At 41.0% G+C, this 17819-nt stretch overlaps 1 protein-coding gene across 1 annotated transcript in view; it reads left to right on the forward strand.

Moving 5' to 3' along the window:
• Window positions 1-1650: 1650 nt before the first annotated feature.
• Window positions 1651-17819, forward strand: part of xpo4 (exportin 4) — an 82957-nt gene continuing 66788 nt past the window's right edge. The window contains exons 1-4 of the mRNA XM_078174659.1: window positions 1651-1789; window positions 7266-7371; window positions 9658-9799; window positions 10321-10459. Of these exons, the coding sequence (XP_078030785.1) occupies window positions 1697-1789; window positions 7266-7371; window positions 9658-9799; window positions 10321-10459 (480 nt within the window). The 5' untranslated portion in view covers window positions 1651-1696. The remainder of the gene's footprint in view (window positions 1790-7265; window positions 7372-9657; window positions 9800-10320; window positions 10460-17819) is intronic.

The raw sequence follows: 17819 nt of genomic DNA on the forward strand, positions 1-17819 counted from the left end.
CTCCATCACTCTCCTTCTTGGTCAAATAGCCCTTACACAGCCTGGAGGTGTGTTTGGGGTCATTGTCCTGTTGAAAAATAAATGATCGTCCAACTAAACGCAAACCGGATGGGATGGCATGTCGCTGCAGGATGCTGTGGTAGCCATGCTGGTTCAATGTGCCTTCAATTTTGAATAAATCCCCAACAGTGTCACCAGCAAAACACCCCCACACCATCACACCTCCTCCTCCATGCTTCACAGTGGGAACCAGGCATGTGGAATCCATCCGTTCACCTTTTCTGCGTCTCACAAAGACACGGCGCTTGGAACCAAAGATCTCAAATTTGGACTCATCAGACCAAAGCACAGATTTCCACTGGTCTAATGTCCATTCCTTGTGTTTCTTGGCCCAAACAAATCTCTTCTGCTTGTTGCCTCTCCTTAGCAGTGGTTTCCTAGCAGCTATTTGACCATGAAGGCCTGATTGGCGCAGTCTCCTCTTAACAGTTGTTCTAGAGATGGGTCTGCTGCTAGAACTCTGTGTGGCATTCATCTGGTCTCTGATCTGAGCTGCTGTTAACTTGCGATTTCTGAGGCTGGTGACTCGGATGAACTTATCCTCAGAAGCAGAGGTGACTCTTGGTCTTCCTTTCCTGGGTCGGTCCTCATGTGTGCCAGTTTCGTTGTAGCGCTTGATGGTTTTTGCGACTCCACTTGGGGACACATTTAAAGTTTTTGCAATTTTCCGGACTGACTGACCTTCATTTCTTAAAGTAATGATGGCCACTCGTTTTTGAATTTTAACAGTTGTCCAATAGGGCTGTCGGCTGTGTATTAACCTGACTTCTGCACAACACAACTGATGGTCCCAACCCCATTGATAAAGCAAGAAATTCCACTAATTAACCCTGATAAGGCACACCTGTGAAGTGGAAACCATTTCAGGTGACTACCTCTTGAAGCTCATGGAGAGAATGCCAAGAGTGTGCAAAGCAGTAATCAGAGCAAAGGGTGGCTATTTTGAAGAAACTAGAATATAAAACATGTTTTCAGTTATTTCACCTTTTATTGTTAAGTACATAACTCCACATGTGTTTATTCATAGTTTTGATGCCTTCAGTGAGAATCTACAATGTAAATAGTCATGAAAATAAAGAAAACGTATTGAATGAGAAGGTGTGTCCAAACTTTTGGCCTGTACTGTATATATATATATATACGTGTGTGTGTGTGTGTGTATGTTAACATTCTAAATGGGTCCCTTTGTATTTCCTGTTTGAATATATGTTAATGCAGACACTGACAGGAAGTTAACAGGGACCAAAGCTGTTGCCCTAGCAACAGAATAGCAATGAAACGGTCCATAAGTGGAAGTTGTCTATACATATACATATCATATCATACATCATATACATGTGTCTTTGTTGTCTACATACACACACACACACACACACACACACACACACACATATAACAGTAAGGTAAAGTACACCCACAATACTGAATAAATACACAGTTGGATAACTAAAACTAACTAAATCTTTTCATATATTTTCTTAATATTATATTTAGATTATAAATCCTGGCTCAGTGTGACAGTTAGTGTTACTCTCTCTCTCTGGATTACATAACACCCCGCTGCCTCCACGCGCAGGTTGAGGGGTTGAACCCGGCCGGGTACCAGCTCTCTCTGTAATCCCACAATGCAGAGCGCATGGCGCGTCATTGGAGAGGGACGACGATGATGGCGGCGGTCGGTGCACCAGAAGTGATCACACAGCTGGAAAGCGCTGCCAAAGTTTTAATGGTGAGAAACTAACCGTTGTTTTGTCGCCATGAAGGCCGGGCTGTGACGTATATGTTACCGTAGTGTCTGCGGGCGGGTATGTCGGCGGGTATTCCCGGGTTTACTTCTTAAATGTGTTCAGTTTTTCGCCCAGAGAGACGGTATGTGAGCGATGCGTGGCGCCTTCTCTTCCCTTGCTTGTCTCCATCCCGCAAAAATCCCACCATATCCCACATTTCCTTCATCTCCCTCCGTCTTCATCACCCCCTACCACCCTAAAATACCCCACCGTGTCCCGGACGGGTTTTAATGACGCTCCGGAAACTTGAGCGAGTCGTGTTGAGCCGTTTGAGCCGTTAAGTTTTATGAGTCTCAGTGGAGACAGTTGGAGCATCCCGGTGCTGTTGGTCCACTCGGCGTGGAGCTGTAGCTCCTCGTGCACCTCCTCAAACACTCACTAACATCCTGTGTTCACCTCCTTTACCTTCAGACTCCATTTTAATACATGTGTGGACACACCGGCTAACTGGCTAACCATGTGGCTGTCATGGGTCTGTGTGTGTGTGGGGTGAATTAGCTAGCTACAGCCTGCTCTTGCTCTCTGCCATTTTGCTTTCCCTTGTTATGGTTTTAAACTGACAATTTTAAATATAATCCTGACAGAGAAGCCTGTCTTAGTGATGTGAACACGATACCAGTAAATACAAGTGTTATACCTTCATGTTATTCCTCAGGTGTCCTCTGAATGGATGGTTAGCTATGTTTGCCATTGTTTTTAGGTACTGTGACTCTAATGTATATATTTTAGTGATCCAGAGGCCTGTACTAGGAAACAGGATTTTAAGTTAGCGAGGTAACTTCAGGGTTAACTCTGGGTTTTCAGTGCTGTGTAGCTGGTTCTCATTTTGCTGGGATAAATTGCCATGGTAACTTATGTTGAACAGTTAACTTGCTCTGGTTAACTTCAGGGTCAACACCCTGACCTCTCCGAAAAAGTGTCCATGGACAAAAATCTGGAGTCTCTGGTATAAAAGAGGAGCTTATATGTTGTTAAAGGTCTGTAGAATCGTTTCATTGCGTTACTGCCTGGCACACACTACACGATATCAGCCCGATTCTAGCCCGACGCAGTGTCATGCGGTGTCGGCTCGGATCGTGAACGACAATGAGTGTCGTACACAATAATCCATCGTTTTATCTCTTGTAGTGTGTCATAGTAGATGACAAAAGATGGCATGTTTGGAACGCCTCATGACATGCCGATATAAAGTCTAGCATGTTTGATTTTTTTTTTTTTTTGTCATTCACGACTACTCCCATCACAGCCGTCACTTTGACCAATAGGAACACAGAACGATCTGCTGCAGTGGACAACTGTATGACAACAACAGCCCAGGGTTTTAGATATTTCCTCTTGGGTCTTTATCACACAGAGTAAAAAGGGAAAAGTTATGGCGTGAAACAGCAGAGGTACTTTATTAACCTGGTGAGTACTTTACTCATTAGCATCAAGCTAGCAAACAATGTTATTTCTTCATAATGCAGACGGACATAAAGTAAGAAAATTAAAAAAATAGTGGCTTTTACTCACCGCAACGTCAGAGGCTACCAGCTTCATTTGAAACAGACTATAGACGGTCCATTATTTATTATTCCCTCTGTATTTTTATATTTTTACTTTTTATCCGCTCCGGTTTGCCTTGTTTAAGTTAATGCATTGTGCCGTCCTTTCAAACTCAACACTTCCCTGTATCTGTTTCAAACTAAAAGCCCCGTATAACTTAGGTTGAGAGAATCCCTTTTGTTTCCTAAAGAGGCTTTTATTGTGAAACATTTGCAGGAACTTGTTGTGGAGGATTCAGTGACTTGCATGTTTGTGTATGGAACTTCAAATGTAGCTCCTGGCTTCTGCTGGCACTTTTTACCTTACTACAACAACATTTCGGCTGGCACGTGAACAGACACAGTGACTGAAATAATAATCGTTATAATAATAAAAATAGTACAAGAATAACCCGATGACATCACACACGTCGTCAACATCAACACTACTGTGATGCTAAGAAGCACTTGAAACAGCTCAGGCCAAACTCTGGTGTTTTATTTTTTGTATAATCTCAGATGTTGTACACGTACTCTTCTTTTTTTTTTTTTTTTTTTTCTTACATTATTTGAGGCATTTTATTGGACGGGAGAGGGGGATGAATGTTATATTTTGATCAATGCATTTAAGTTAGAAATATCAGGAACATTGTCAAGTACAGAGCCTTTTTAATGTTGATTTGCTTATGGTTGTATTCAGTTGTTAATTTATTGTAACATGGAAATTTTGTGAATCAGTATCAGGGCTGCACGATATGCAAAAAATAAATACATAAAAAATCCTATTGCCATTATCTTGCTTGGTATTGCGATTGGGATATGAGCTGCATTTGTAGTGGGAAGGACGATTTTTATGTTTCATTTTAACTAAAACAAATTATAAAAATATTGATGATGTGAATTTTGCTGAGGTCTGTAATGAGGAAGCACGTTCCCTTACATCTGGAATATGATTTGTAGGCCGGGGCATCTCTGCAGCACCACAGTGCTTCATTTATAATTGTTGTGACACATTTTACCTTCATCAAAAAATGACAGCGACTGTGATTTCCACATTGCACTCAGCCTTATTGCAAGCCTTATTGATCAATTGTGGTGCCGTTATCGGTATACACCTAGACTTAATACTTACTGTGTCAGCTTTCTTGTAGAATAGCCTTCGTCTTCCATGTTTAACATGTCCCAAACATCAGCTTACTTATATGTGATGTCCCGTATCTGCACAGACATCATGATATACAGTTTTGGATCTTGTTAAATATGATACTAACTCCTCATTTTAGCCAATAATTTTCTTTCTGAATGGATGTAATTCAGAGCTAGGCAGTGTGTCCAATTATTGATTGTCTGCCATTAGTCATTGTGAACCATAATGTGCAACTTTCTGTGTCTGGATTAATCAGGAGTGTAACCATAGATGTATATATGTTGTTAGATTTAATTCAGTACAATGCAGTTCATTGAATATTAGTTGAACAGTGCAGTCTAGTGCCGCTTAATTGTAGTGCATTATATTATAGGGTGTTTGTAACAGACTCTCACTGATACAGCTGCTATAATGCAATACAGTGAAACAGCATAATATATTACATCACCTCAACAAACTGAACATTATAAACTTTATGAATGAATGACTGTATTACATGACTATTGTATTAGACCAGTGGTTCTCAGCCCTAGGGGTCCCCAGAGAAATGGGGAATTTTTTTTTTTTTCTCACAGTTTACTTCTGTAGAAATGGGCCCAAAGTGAGTAAGAGTCATTCTTCTGTGACTGTCCTGATCATAGGTTTCACTTCCTCCTCAGTAATCTCCTCAACTACATAATTCTGGTGTTCATCATAATATCTAACAATCAAAATCTCAGACCATTTTTGTTAATAACAGCTGTTTGTTGTGGCTGAAAAAATGCTGATGAGTTTGAACCAAAACAGGCAAGTTTTGGGCTGTAAGATGTAAAAAATTAGCCTAAAGACTTCACTTTTGGTCACACATAGTAACTTTTTCCATTGTTAAAGAGGCTCTATGTGAAATTCAGAGCGTATGAGTTATGTGCACTAGGGCTGCTCCTGACTAAGAATTTTCCTAGTCCATTAGTAGTGGTCATTTAGGGCCATTAGTCAACTCGTGGTCTGCATGTTTACGATATTAATATACTTATTAAATGACATGTTCTGGTGGTTTGAGTTGAAGGTGTGAGAAAGAATAGTATCAGTAACATTGTTAACACTGTGCTACATTACAGAGAAATACAAAACCGTACTAATGAACCTTCATTAATATAGGCCTATATTTTATCTACAAGTGCACGTCACACACTGAGCGAGCCGCCTGTTAATGACGCTGTGGGATAATGAGCATGTAGCTACTTCCATGTTTCAGATGATACGTCATGTTTGTAGTTGGATTTCCTGCCGGACTGGTTATTAACCAGGGGGGTTAACACTGTCAGTGTCCGCAACAACACTATCATAATATCAGCAGTAACTGTCGTATGAGAGCAGTGCAAAGTGTGAGCGATGAGCTAGCTAGTGAGATACACACAGTCAGCTGGTCCAGCTTACCGCAACAAACCACAGAGAAGTGATGTCATTCAAGCTGAGGACACCATTATTCCACTATAGCTTTACAGCAAATGGAGGATTGCTGCTGTGTTAATGCTGTGAATGTCGCATAAAGAACCTCTTAGAATAAAAATATCCATTAGTGCAGCTGTAATGTGTATTGTAATCAAGTTAAATATTCCATCTTGTTGAGATTTTTCATGGCGTGTTGTGTGTCTGCCATCTCATTACAGTATATTATGTGCCTTGAAGAGTGTGTGTGTGTGTGTGTGTGTGTGTGTGTGTGTGTGTGTGTGTGTGTGCTCTCAGATAAAAGGGTCTTTCTTCCCTCTGCTGCCTTCAGCCTCAGAGCTGCTTTTACTGCAATTAGGACAGGAATGTGATTTTCCTGCTGAGCTGTATCATGGCGACACTCCTCAATAAAAGGCTGTCAGTGTGTATGTGTGTGTGTGTGTTGTGCTTTCCTATTTAGGCTGTTATCATGGAGGGTTTTCTGTTATTGTCTTGCCTTGACTTCTTCTGTAAAGTATAACACTGCCTATATTTACACCAGGGCGTGTGATGGTTTTATACTGTACACTCTGAGTGATTGCTGTACATACTGTACAGTCTCTAATCTTAGCCAACCACTTATAGTGCCTCCTTTCTTGGGGGTGCAAATGTGTCCAGCTGCACGATTGGTTGTCAATTAGCCAATCGGGGCTCATATTTCCATGTGTTTGTGCTCATACTACAGCAGCACTTTCAAAGTTTAGATTCTCATCTGGACGCCTGGACAAAATAAGGAGTGAAAAATGAGAAATAACAGGGTTTTGTTTTCTTAAAATGTGATTGGTAGTAGAAAGTATTTTTCCATTTTATGTATCATGGCATGTTGCTGTTCCTTCAAGAGATACTGTGCACAGCAGGATCATTTCCAAACACCTTATATGCAGCTATGGCTGTTAGAATAAAAGCAGGCAGAGATTCAGGGCTTCAAAGGGCTCTTAATGCACACAATATTTTTTGGGACAGTATTTCAAATACTTAACAATAAATTGTGGTAAATTTTGACTGTTTTCTGAGTCTTTTCTCTTTTTTTAGACTAGTCAGTTAGTCTTAATCAAAAATTTTGTTTGGTCGACAGGGCAATTAGTCGCCAGGAACATCCCTAGTTAGCACTTTGCTTACAATTTAATGTTTTTTGTTGGTTAAAATAGCATATTCCTGCAAACAAAAATCTTTAAAATCACAAATATAAATGAAATTAGATGTTCTGAGAAATGTGGGACCAGAACATAGTAGAAATAAACTTGTCTATAAATAAATTTTTGTGTGTGTGTTTGTTTCCAGGCACCGCCGTCCATGGTCAGCACAGAACAGAGGCAGCATGCTGAACACATATTCCTCTCCTTCAGGAAATCCAAATCCCCTTTTGCCATCTGCAAGCACATCTTAGGTAACTACTGATGTAATCAACCTACATGATTTTTTTATAAGCATGATTTTATCCAGGGAAGACTGCTCTTTTTTTTATAGAATGAGAGCTGTTATGTGTCTGCGTGTGTTACGTGTTGTTCGAGGGGAAGAAGCCGCCTCAGTTTCACATTACTTTGATTTCAGTCAGGTTTTTCCATCCAGTGTGGGCGTCACAAACCTTCTGCCATGAACCTTAATTTATGTCAATAACCCCATACAGAAAAATTATCATTGTAATGTACACTCACCAGCCACATTATTAGGTACACCAGGAAATTGGAAAAACGTTGCCTGGTCTGATGAGTCTGGATTTCTGCTGCCACATTCAGATGGTAGGATCAGAATTTGGCTTCATGAATCCATCCTGCCTTGTATCAACGGTTCAGGCTGCTGCTGGTGGTGTAATGGTGTGGGGGAGATTTTCTTAGTACCAACTGAGCATGGTTTAACCACCACAGCCTACCTGAGTATTGTTGCTGACCGTGTCCATCCCTTTATGACCACAGTGTACCCATCTTCTGATGGCTACTTCCAGCAGGATAACACACCATGTCACAAAGCTCACATCATCTCAAACGTGACAATGAGTTCACTGTACTCCAATGGCCTCCACAGTCACCAGATCTCAGTCCAATAGAGCACCTTTGGGATGTGGTGGAACGGGAGATTCTGTGTGATGTCATCATGTCAATATGGACCAAAATCTCTGAGGAATGTTTCCAGCACCTTGTTGAATCTATGACACCAAGAATTAAAAAGGGGGTCCAACCTGGTACCAGAAAGGTGCTCCTAATAATGTGGCCGCTGAGTGTATGTTGTCCACCACATTTATAACAATAAGGGTAGACAAAATATTAGAAACACCTCTATAATGTAAAACAGTTTAAGAGGGGCACAATTTACAGCCTCCAAAATGATCATAAACTTGAATCAACACCTCTTGAAATAATTTAAACAAAAACTGAACATTATAAACTTTATGAAGGATGGATTTATTGCAGGACTGTTGCATTAGACTGGACTCATTATAGCGAGGTGTGCCCAGTATATAACTGTTAATGTTTGCATTATAATGTAAAGCATATTAAGTTTAGGCTAAGTGTAATGCAATGTGCCAAAGTCATAAAATTGTCTCATAAATTGGGTTATGTTACTCACATTATGTTCCCCTCAGATTAATCATAACTTTATTAATACTCTCCATCTGTAGAATAACTCTAACAAACGGGTTTAAGTTCTGCGTCGCTATGATGGATTTCCATCATTTGGAGTTCATAGAGAGTATTTAAACTTGGCTGCCTTAGAGCCAATGAAAATATTGTTGTAATAATTGGGCACGTTTCCTAAAGATTCATTTTCCTAGAAAATTGTTTTCAATAAATGTCATTTGTTAACTCTGATTAACCATTTAGGATGTTTTGTAGGATAATGTTCAGTGTTCATAATGCACGGTGCAAAGTTCCACATGTTTCGGCAAAATTTAAAATTGATTTCTGAAAATTGTAATCAACCATTTCAAATGGCTCGCATGATATACACAGTATTTTTTCAGACAGTGTTTAACCTTATAGATTAAACTGTGCTGTTTTCTAAGTGTTTTCCTACTTTTTGACTAGTAGACTAAACTTCTTTTAAGCATCAGAAATATTAGTTGTCAGGAACATCCTTTGCTACAAGCTGAGCTATGATGGTGAAATATTTCATGGAGGTAAAATTAATGGTTTAACATCACTGCCAGAGGAGAATATTTCAAGCAGCCCTGTTGAAACTGAAGTGGACGACAATCCACTGAACACAAGTGCTAGTGGCTCATTAAACAGTGTCAGTGAAGTCTCTGTAAGCACCTGATGAAGGGCTGACTCTTGCTGTGTGGAAGAGTTTAATTATCAGGTCTAGTGCTACTCTCTTGGTACAGTCTGGCTGTGGCTGATAACAATGAATAATCTTCTGACTAGGAATAAAGCTGCCTCCTGCGTGAACTGTCTGTATCTGAATATGGTAGGCTGACACTCCTGTAACTTTGCCTAATATTTTCTGAGGTAGAATGGGGTGTTAAAAGTTTGAGGATCACTGACATAAATTGATAGTTGATTAAGAATTCATATCTCCAAACTCTAAGATGTAACTAACTTTCAACATACTGACTCACAAAGCAGAACATGAGTTTTCCCAGGCACTCATTTTAACCCACTTGTCTTTTCTCGTCCTTTAACATTCTCCATCTTTACATTTCTCTTCTCCCACCTCCTGTTTCTCTCCTCTCCAGAGACCAGTAAGGTGGATTATGTGCTGTTCCAGGCAGCCACAGCCATCATGGAGGCGGTGGTGCGGGAGTGGATCCTGCTGGAGAAGACCAGCATCGAGTCGCTGCGGGCGTTCCTCCTCACCTACGTCTTACAGAGACCCAAGTAAGAAAGCAGGAAAAGGTGTAATTAGACCTGCATGTGTCTTACAGGAGCTTTAAGTATGAGTGACCTATATGGACCTCCATTAGTGAGAGGTGGATTTTGGCAAGAACATCGATAGACCTCATCTCCTGGTACATGAGTCTGAAACACATAAATTTGTGTCATTCAAAAGCCTTTAATATTCACCAACAAAATTCTAAATCCCACGGATATATTAGGGTCTTTTTGATGTGTAGTACAAGTTACAGAAACCTGCTCCAGAGTCTCTGACCTGGAGCAGGGACAGGTTACCAAAGCTCTGTTAAACAAACTAGAAGGATTTCTATTTGCTTTCATTTAAGTAGACAGTGTGATTTAAAAGGAACTAACACAGAAAAGCATCAAAGTTAATTTTTCCATGTGATACAGGCCAAAGAAAATTGTTTTCCTTGCTGTCTGTCAGTGTTATTGCACTTACTGTAAGCTCCTCTTCATCAGAGCATTGATTCACTAACCAACCACACCTCTCTGTTTCCCTCCAGTCTCCAGAAGTATGTCCGTGAGCAGATCCTGTTGGCCGTGGCAGTCATCGTGAAGAGAGGCTCTCTAGACAAAAGTATCAACTGTAAAAGCATCTTTCACGAGGTCGAACAGCTCATCAGCAGCGGCAACACCACAGTGGTGAGAGAGACACACAGATGCATTAGTACATGATGTATTTAATTAATGTTGGTTATGGTGGCAACCTCTGGGGCTGAAAAATGACATGCTGTGCCAAAAACCACAGTTCCTTGAGAGGCCACTTGTGGCTGACTTCAAAAGCGAGTCAATCCCCATAGACCCCCATGTTAAAGGGTAGTTTGGATACTTTTAACTGGGGTTGTGTGAGGTACTTCTATCCATAGTCAGTGTGTTGGCTACAGTAGATGGGTTTGGCACGCCCCCAGTTTGGAGAAGCAGACGGGAGTACTGACATGGAAGCTAAGCAATGTACTGCAGTGAAAAGGGGCAATAACAAAACCTATTTTAGCCACCTAAAAAAAAATCTGTATCAGTTTAAGTGTATGCTATATTAAGAATATTTTCACCACTTCACTTTTCCAACAGGAGACTGAAGCCGTTATGTCGCTCTCTTCAAAGCCAGACTCCATTGAGAAACACAGTAAAGCCTCATTTCCACCGTGCAGTACAGTATGGTTCAGTTCGGTTCGCTTTTTTTCCATTTCCACTGTGAAAAGTTGTGGATGGTACCAATGGAACCGTTCCTTACTGCCCCCATTTTTGGTCCCCCCACTGTTGGGGTACCTAGCACACAGATCTGGTACTAAAAGGTGGAGCTGTGAACACAACAGTCCATTGATTGGTCATCACTTTTGCTCAACTCACAAAGTGGAAACTCGCCAGAAATGTCAGCACAACGTTTCTTGGTTAGTTACCGAGGTGCAGATCTCTATTATTACTCTATTACTCTCTATTATGGGAGAGGAGGAAATACAGCGGGAACTGGACGGCGCCGTGAGGAATGAGAAGGTGTTCCAACTTGTATGCCAGCGAATGGCTGACCACGGCTTTCAGCGGGCGGCCGAACAATGTCCCACCAAATGCATAAAACTCAAAAGTGACCACAGAAAAATTAAAGACCACAATGGCTGGGGTGGTGCAGGCAGAAAGAGCTGGTGGTGGTTCGGCGCCATTGACGCCATTTATGGACACAGGCTGGCGAGCATCAGAAGAGAGGGGGGCATCGATTCAGCCACGGCTTTACTAAACTCATTGAGGCAACGATTCACCAGCAGCTCCTATGTGCAGTGAGCTTAAATTACTATTTTTGCCAATAGAGTCTGGTTGGGCTGGGTATCGATTCAGATTTTCCAGATCGATTCGATACGATTTTCAAGGACTCGGTTCGATTCGATTAACGATTCAATCCGATTTGAATTAATTCAGTTTAATATCAATTCAGTCAAGTATATTTCAATTATGATACAAAATTTGCTTGGATATTAAGATATTTTCTGAGAACTAACGAAGTACATTTAACAAGGAACCCTCTGACCTGGTGCATTACTATTAAAAATACTGTTTACATTAAGAATTGACCCCAAACCAGTACATTAGTCATCATGTACTTTTATTTAACATTACCTGACACATACAAAATAAATATTTTAAATTAAATCTAATCACAAGGCAGAGAATTTAAATGAAGTGGCTACAAAAAATGTAAACAAAGGACATCCACAAGTTTGCTGCCTGTAACCGTCTTATAAAGCTTTTTCCGCAATACACTACAGTGGTTGTGATGCACACATTGACTGTATCAGAAGAGAAACAATGTAGGTGAACCCTGCAGCAAAGTGAGCCCTCTTCCTCAGAGAGGATCTTTGCCCCCCAGTTTGTTCCTGGCGGCAGAGCAGAGTGAACCGTCTTTCTTCTCAGAGGATCTTTGTCTCATGAGAGCAGGCACTAACAGCTCCATGTCTGCAGTGTAAACAACTTCACTGGCGATTTGACAGTCACTACAAGCACATTATGACCCTTTGTAAAAGTTTCTGTGTGGTACCTGTGTTGTACATGAGGTAATGTTAGCGGCTAAGGAAGGACTGAGAGGCTGTCCGGTATATGTGTGTGTGTGTGAGTGAGTGTCTGAGGAGCGTCAGTATGTTAGCTTGTTAGCCGTAACGTTAGCTTTGCTGTTTGTCATGTAACGTTATCGTCGGCAGCCCTGAATAGCTTGTAAAGCTTTAGCATAGTTGGTTAACACATTTGTTATCGGCCCATGTGTTTACTGCTACAGAGAATTAATAAATATTTGGTTTATTTGCACAACGTGCCTCTCTGCCGTCTTTTATCACGCTTGCTAACGCTAAGTTAAGGGGCCAGTGTGTAATATTTGGCATGGTTTATCGTCAAATCTGAATCTGAATCTGAATATTCTACCCATTAATATGTTTATATAAGTGTATAATCGCTATAAAATAAAATTCGTTTGGTTTTCGTAGCCTTATAATTATGCTTTTTTATATATATATATATATATATATATATATATATATATATATATATATATATATATATATATATAGCAAGGGCCTTGCTTTAGAGAGGTCGCCATCTTGCGCCGCCATGTATGTAACGCAGCCCGAGCGGACAATCCAGCCAGCCAGAGAACGCGTTTCGCGTGTATAAATAAACCAACGAAGACAGCGGAAGGAAGGAAGAAGGAGGAGGAAACAGCAGAGAGTGTTAGTAGTTCGTCGACAGAGAGTAGTGAAAGGTTTTTTTTAGTTATAAAGTTTGCGAATGGACCACACTTACCACGCAACAGGAGAGAATGAACCCGAACCGCCATCTGCGAGGAAAAGGAGACGCAACTTCACTCCTTGTGATGCACTCTCTGCGGCGCTTTTCCTCCTGGTGATATATCTCCCCAACAATGGCAGCAGTAGCACCGAATCCCATTCTGTGCAGCAAAATGGGAGCGAAGGATTCAGCCTCTCGTCTCGCCCACTCAGCATCCAAGTTCCTCATCTGTGTGCTCCGGCTCAAACAGGTATGGCTCTGGGTCTGTGTCCACTACAAGAAACTCTTCAAAATCGCGTTCAAAGTCGTCCATTGCAGCTACTATAGTCCGGAGATATTGCTAGGCTAAATAAACAGCTGAGCTCTGTTTACAGGCTACGCTGTCAGTCAGTGTGCGGGCTGGAGATTGGTGGAGCAGAGAGGGGAGGGGGTACCCGCTTGGTATTGTAAACGAGAATGTGTGTATAGAGTGTGTGTGTTACACTAGAAGAGTCAGAGTTTGGGACGTTTGGGAGTCTTTTACCCCCTGGAGTGTTACCGGAGTTTTTGGAGTGCTCAAATAAACGGGCTTTTTTCCCGAACGCTCCTCTGGTCTCCTGATCGTGAGTGATTCATTACAATATCATAACATGGTTTAGATTTCTAAATAAACATTCACCTCGTCGCTAGATAGACCTACTCCTGAAAAACTCGTGTCTGCGCAAGGCTTTTTGTCCCTACGAGGCCACCGTCATTTACCCGACGGGAGGGGTGAGCGAGTGAGCCCTGCAATCTAGAATTTGGCCACTGATGTCACTGTTCTCAGCCTATTTTACACACTGGCCCTTTAACTTTACCAGCAAATCTGTATGAAGTACAAACTGAGGCGACAGTTAGCAGTGTGTTGATGCTTAGTGGTATTTCTTAATCTTTTCTGTGAAACTGATGTGCATTTAATAAACATGCGTACATTATTAACGTTATAGTTTTAGGGGAAAATGCGAGTGAGAAAAATGCACCGTAGACCCATGCCTTCAGTGGACGCGCTCCCACCATTGTTTGCTGCTCTGTCTTCATTCAGTGTCCGGCCGTCTCGCGAGATTTCTTGCCATGACCTCAGGTGCTAAATGCTGATCTCGCGAGACTACCTGGGTTGATAGTACTGCAGGCTGCTGCAGTCTGCTACCGGCTGTACAACACGTCCACGGAGGAAAATAAATAATTATAGTAAAAGATCGATTTTTTTAATTAATGAATCGATATTGTGCCATTTAAAGGAAAATCGATTCGAATCGATTTTTTTCAACCCAGCTCTAGGGTCTGGTGGCTTTCATGAGAGCATAGATGGAGAACTGATAGGGAATCGTCTGCGGCAAGGTGAACAGGTGAAAATGTTTTCAATATGGGGTACACTTCAAATTATATTGATTTTCATTTTTTTCAATGGGACTTTTTTTAGGTGACTAAAATATATTTTGTTGCTGCCCCCTTCCAAATCAGGACATTGCTTAGCTTCTGTGTTAGTATTCCTGCCTGCTTCTCCAAGAGAAGCAGGCAGGAATGGAGGCAGGAATGGAGGCATGCTGGCAGGAATGGAGGCATGCTGGCAGGAATGGAGGCATGCTGGCTGCCATCTATCATAGGTTATAATTGACTATGCATAAGGACCTCATACAATCCCACTTTAAAAAGCCCGAACCTTCCCTTTAAAATGCCCAACAGTACAGCAACATTATTTACAGCCTGTTACAAAAATAGTTTTCTGAGGTAACTAATTTCCCCGTTGATAACTGTATGGGCTGTGAATTTTTATTTTTTATTATATATATATAAATAAATGTTTTGTGAACCATCTCTACCTCTACTACCTCTGAACACTCATGTACAAAAATTGTGAATTTGACCATCATCAGTGTTTGTCGCTGTGAAACAACACATTTGTAATTTTTTTTCCAAATAGGTGAAGAGTAACACAAATAATGACATGTCACAAATTTAGTTCTGATCCTATCTCTATTCAATCCTGTTCTTATTGTCCCTGAAGACATGAATTTAAAACACACCCAAACACAGTTGTAGATAAATGGCACAACTGGTCTGGTGTATTCACAGCATGAGAGGAGCACTTGTTAACAGAACTGGGCTAAAGCTTTGATCGTGTTTATTTTATTTGTGACTTGATGGACCACATTTGTGCCCTGGTTACAGACCTGCATGGGATCTGGCTCAGATTACAGAGAGCCCAGTCTGAAAATAAAAAATGGAACAAAGGCCATACTGGGGAGGGAAAAAAAAGCTCCAGGCATGTTCCTGTGGTCAGAAGAAAGTTAAATATCAAGTGCCTGTTTTCTTTGCTCATGCACTTAAATCAATTTTATGTGTATTTATCAAAGCACATTTTTTCATTTTAACATGTTTCTTGTGTTTGGTGCTGTGAGCTGTCATAGTTCAATACATAAGATGTGTTTGACTCGGCACACTGATGAAGCTTTGCTGCATAAAGGCAAAATGAGTGTTTACAAAACTATATTGGCATGACTTTGTCTCAGTGCTGCTCTGTATTATAAAACAGCCACATGTTAGTCCTGTAGATGGCACTATTTCATTTGTTTAGCTAACCAAACACAGAACTAGATAGGGGACAACTGTGTGCCGTGGAGGGCTGAGAGCAGGTGATTTCACTGATAATGATGGAAAAAACATGATAAGAGAAAGTGATCAGTGGTGTCATTTAATGCAGTTTTTGTTTGGAAAAAAATTCAACAATTACTGCCCCCCAAAACTTAATTTAGAATCTGGACCACAGAGAGCAAATCCACTTACAATCCATTTACAATTACAAACTGTACTATAAAACGCCATGCATCCATTTTGGACGTCCTAGTTTAAATTAACTGTTTAATCTGAGTGAGTCAGCTGGTTGTGGTGAGAAGATGCTCTGTAATCAACAGACAAACACTGGAGGACGGGCTGTAGTTCACCAAGATGGCTAATTTTTATCTGCCTGATGTTAAAAGTAACTACTTACTAAAAACTATTAGTCCAATCGAAATAAAAACAATCAATTGATGAGTGATTTATCGAGAAAAAATGCTAAATATATGATGCTCTTTGTGGTTTCAGCTTCACCAGTGTGAGGATTTAAAGGGATCAATCACAAACCACCAGTCATAGATTAGATTATATTGTGATTTACATATGTGACCACTGTTCTATGAAAACTTCAGTGAACTCTGATGGTTTTACTCTTGTTCCTTCAAGGACTAGTTGTATTCTTGATGAAAGGTGATATTATGATATTCAGTCCTGTATTAATGGTATTATCCATGAATAGGTTAGGAGTTGTGCACCAGAACAGAAATATATCTATGCTGTGTCCTGATTCCATACTACATACCAACAGTATGATGTAGGCATGGATGTTTCCAGTCGCCTCTCTCTGCTAAACATGTGCTAAATTTATGCTCTTATGTCTGTTTTGCCGATGGTAGGGGTGCTTTTTTTTTTGGTTGGCGTTGGGTGGTGGTGGTGGTGGTGGTGTGTAATGCAGGTTGCTCATCGGGATGTGGAAGTCAACTCACCAGTCTGTGAAGTCTTCTGACGACTGCTGGCTGGCCAGGTTGCGGCTTTCAAATGTAAATATCAAGGAAAAGATGGAGAAGAAATGGGCACCAGCTGAGCTAGTATCCTGTTAGCCATTGCACAGGCTTTGGATAACAACCTTTGTGCTGCATCAGTTTCCAACGGAATATCAGGACCTGTATCCTTTGATTCTTGGAAACTTGGCTGAAACCTAGAATACTGGACAGCAACACTTGACCAGGTGACTCGTCCTATATGCCGACCGAGAGAAGAAGAAGTGTGCTTTATTGTGATACCGTGACAGTGGGAATGTGAGGTGCTGTCCTGTTCCTGTTCATCCTGCACCACGGAGAATGAACACCCTGGATCATTGCAACACACCTTTCAGAGGCAGCTGCAGAGAGGAGTAGAGAAGAGCAACCATGCTGCCATTTGGTTGAGGTCAAATTATGTAGACAAACTGCGATGAATGCCCCCAAAGATGTGAGAGAAGGAGCCAAACGTAGCCTGGAGCATGTTCCAGGACACCAGCATCAACGTCACTGATGATATCAATGGATGAAGCGAGTCTGTGGTGGATTTAATTTGTAGAACAGAAGTAACTCTACCCAAAACTGTAATTAAATCAGTCCACAACCAGAATCCATGGATTACCAGAGCCATCCGGAAACATGGACGATTATAAAGTGGCAGCCAACAATGTAGGAAGACACAGAAGATGAAGGAGCTGTACCTTGTATCACTTCATCTAACAAATAAATGATTGATTTAACAGAATACAGTGCACGGCATCCTCTGGTATACCTTTGACGTTGTTGCACAAAGAAAATCGATATACTTCACTAATTTGTACAGGAAATGATGCAACATGTGCTCTAACAGAAGTCGATTTCACTGTAACTCCGAACATCACCACCAAGTAATCCTCACACAAGAGAAAACAAAATGTTGTTCCAAAGATTTCATACTTGTTTTTGTTTTCTCAGACCTTCACTGAGCTGTCTCACCACCAACCACAACTTGTTTTAATGGTTTGCAGCTGCTTCGTTTCCTTTGTGCGTTGCATTGTGGAGCAACATTACACACCATCAGCACACTCAAAAATCAAGCTGAGCACTGACTTTTTCTTTTCAGTGTACTTACTTTTAATTGTGTAGTTTTTCCAGTGTGACGCACA

This window comes from Epinephelus lanceolatus, chromosome 14 (assembly GCF_041903045.1).
Source record: "Epinephelus lanceolatus isolate andai-2023 chromosome 14, ASM4190304v1, whole genome shotgun sequence".
Lineage (NCBI taxonomy): Eukaryota > Metazoa > Chordata > Actinopteri > Perciformes > Serranidae > Epinephelus > Epinephelus lanceolatus.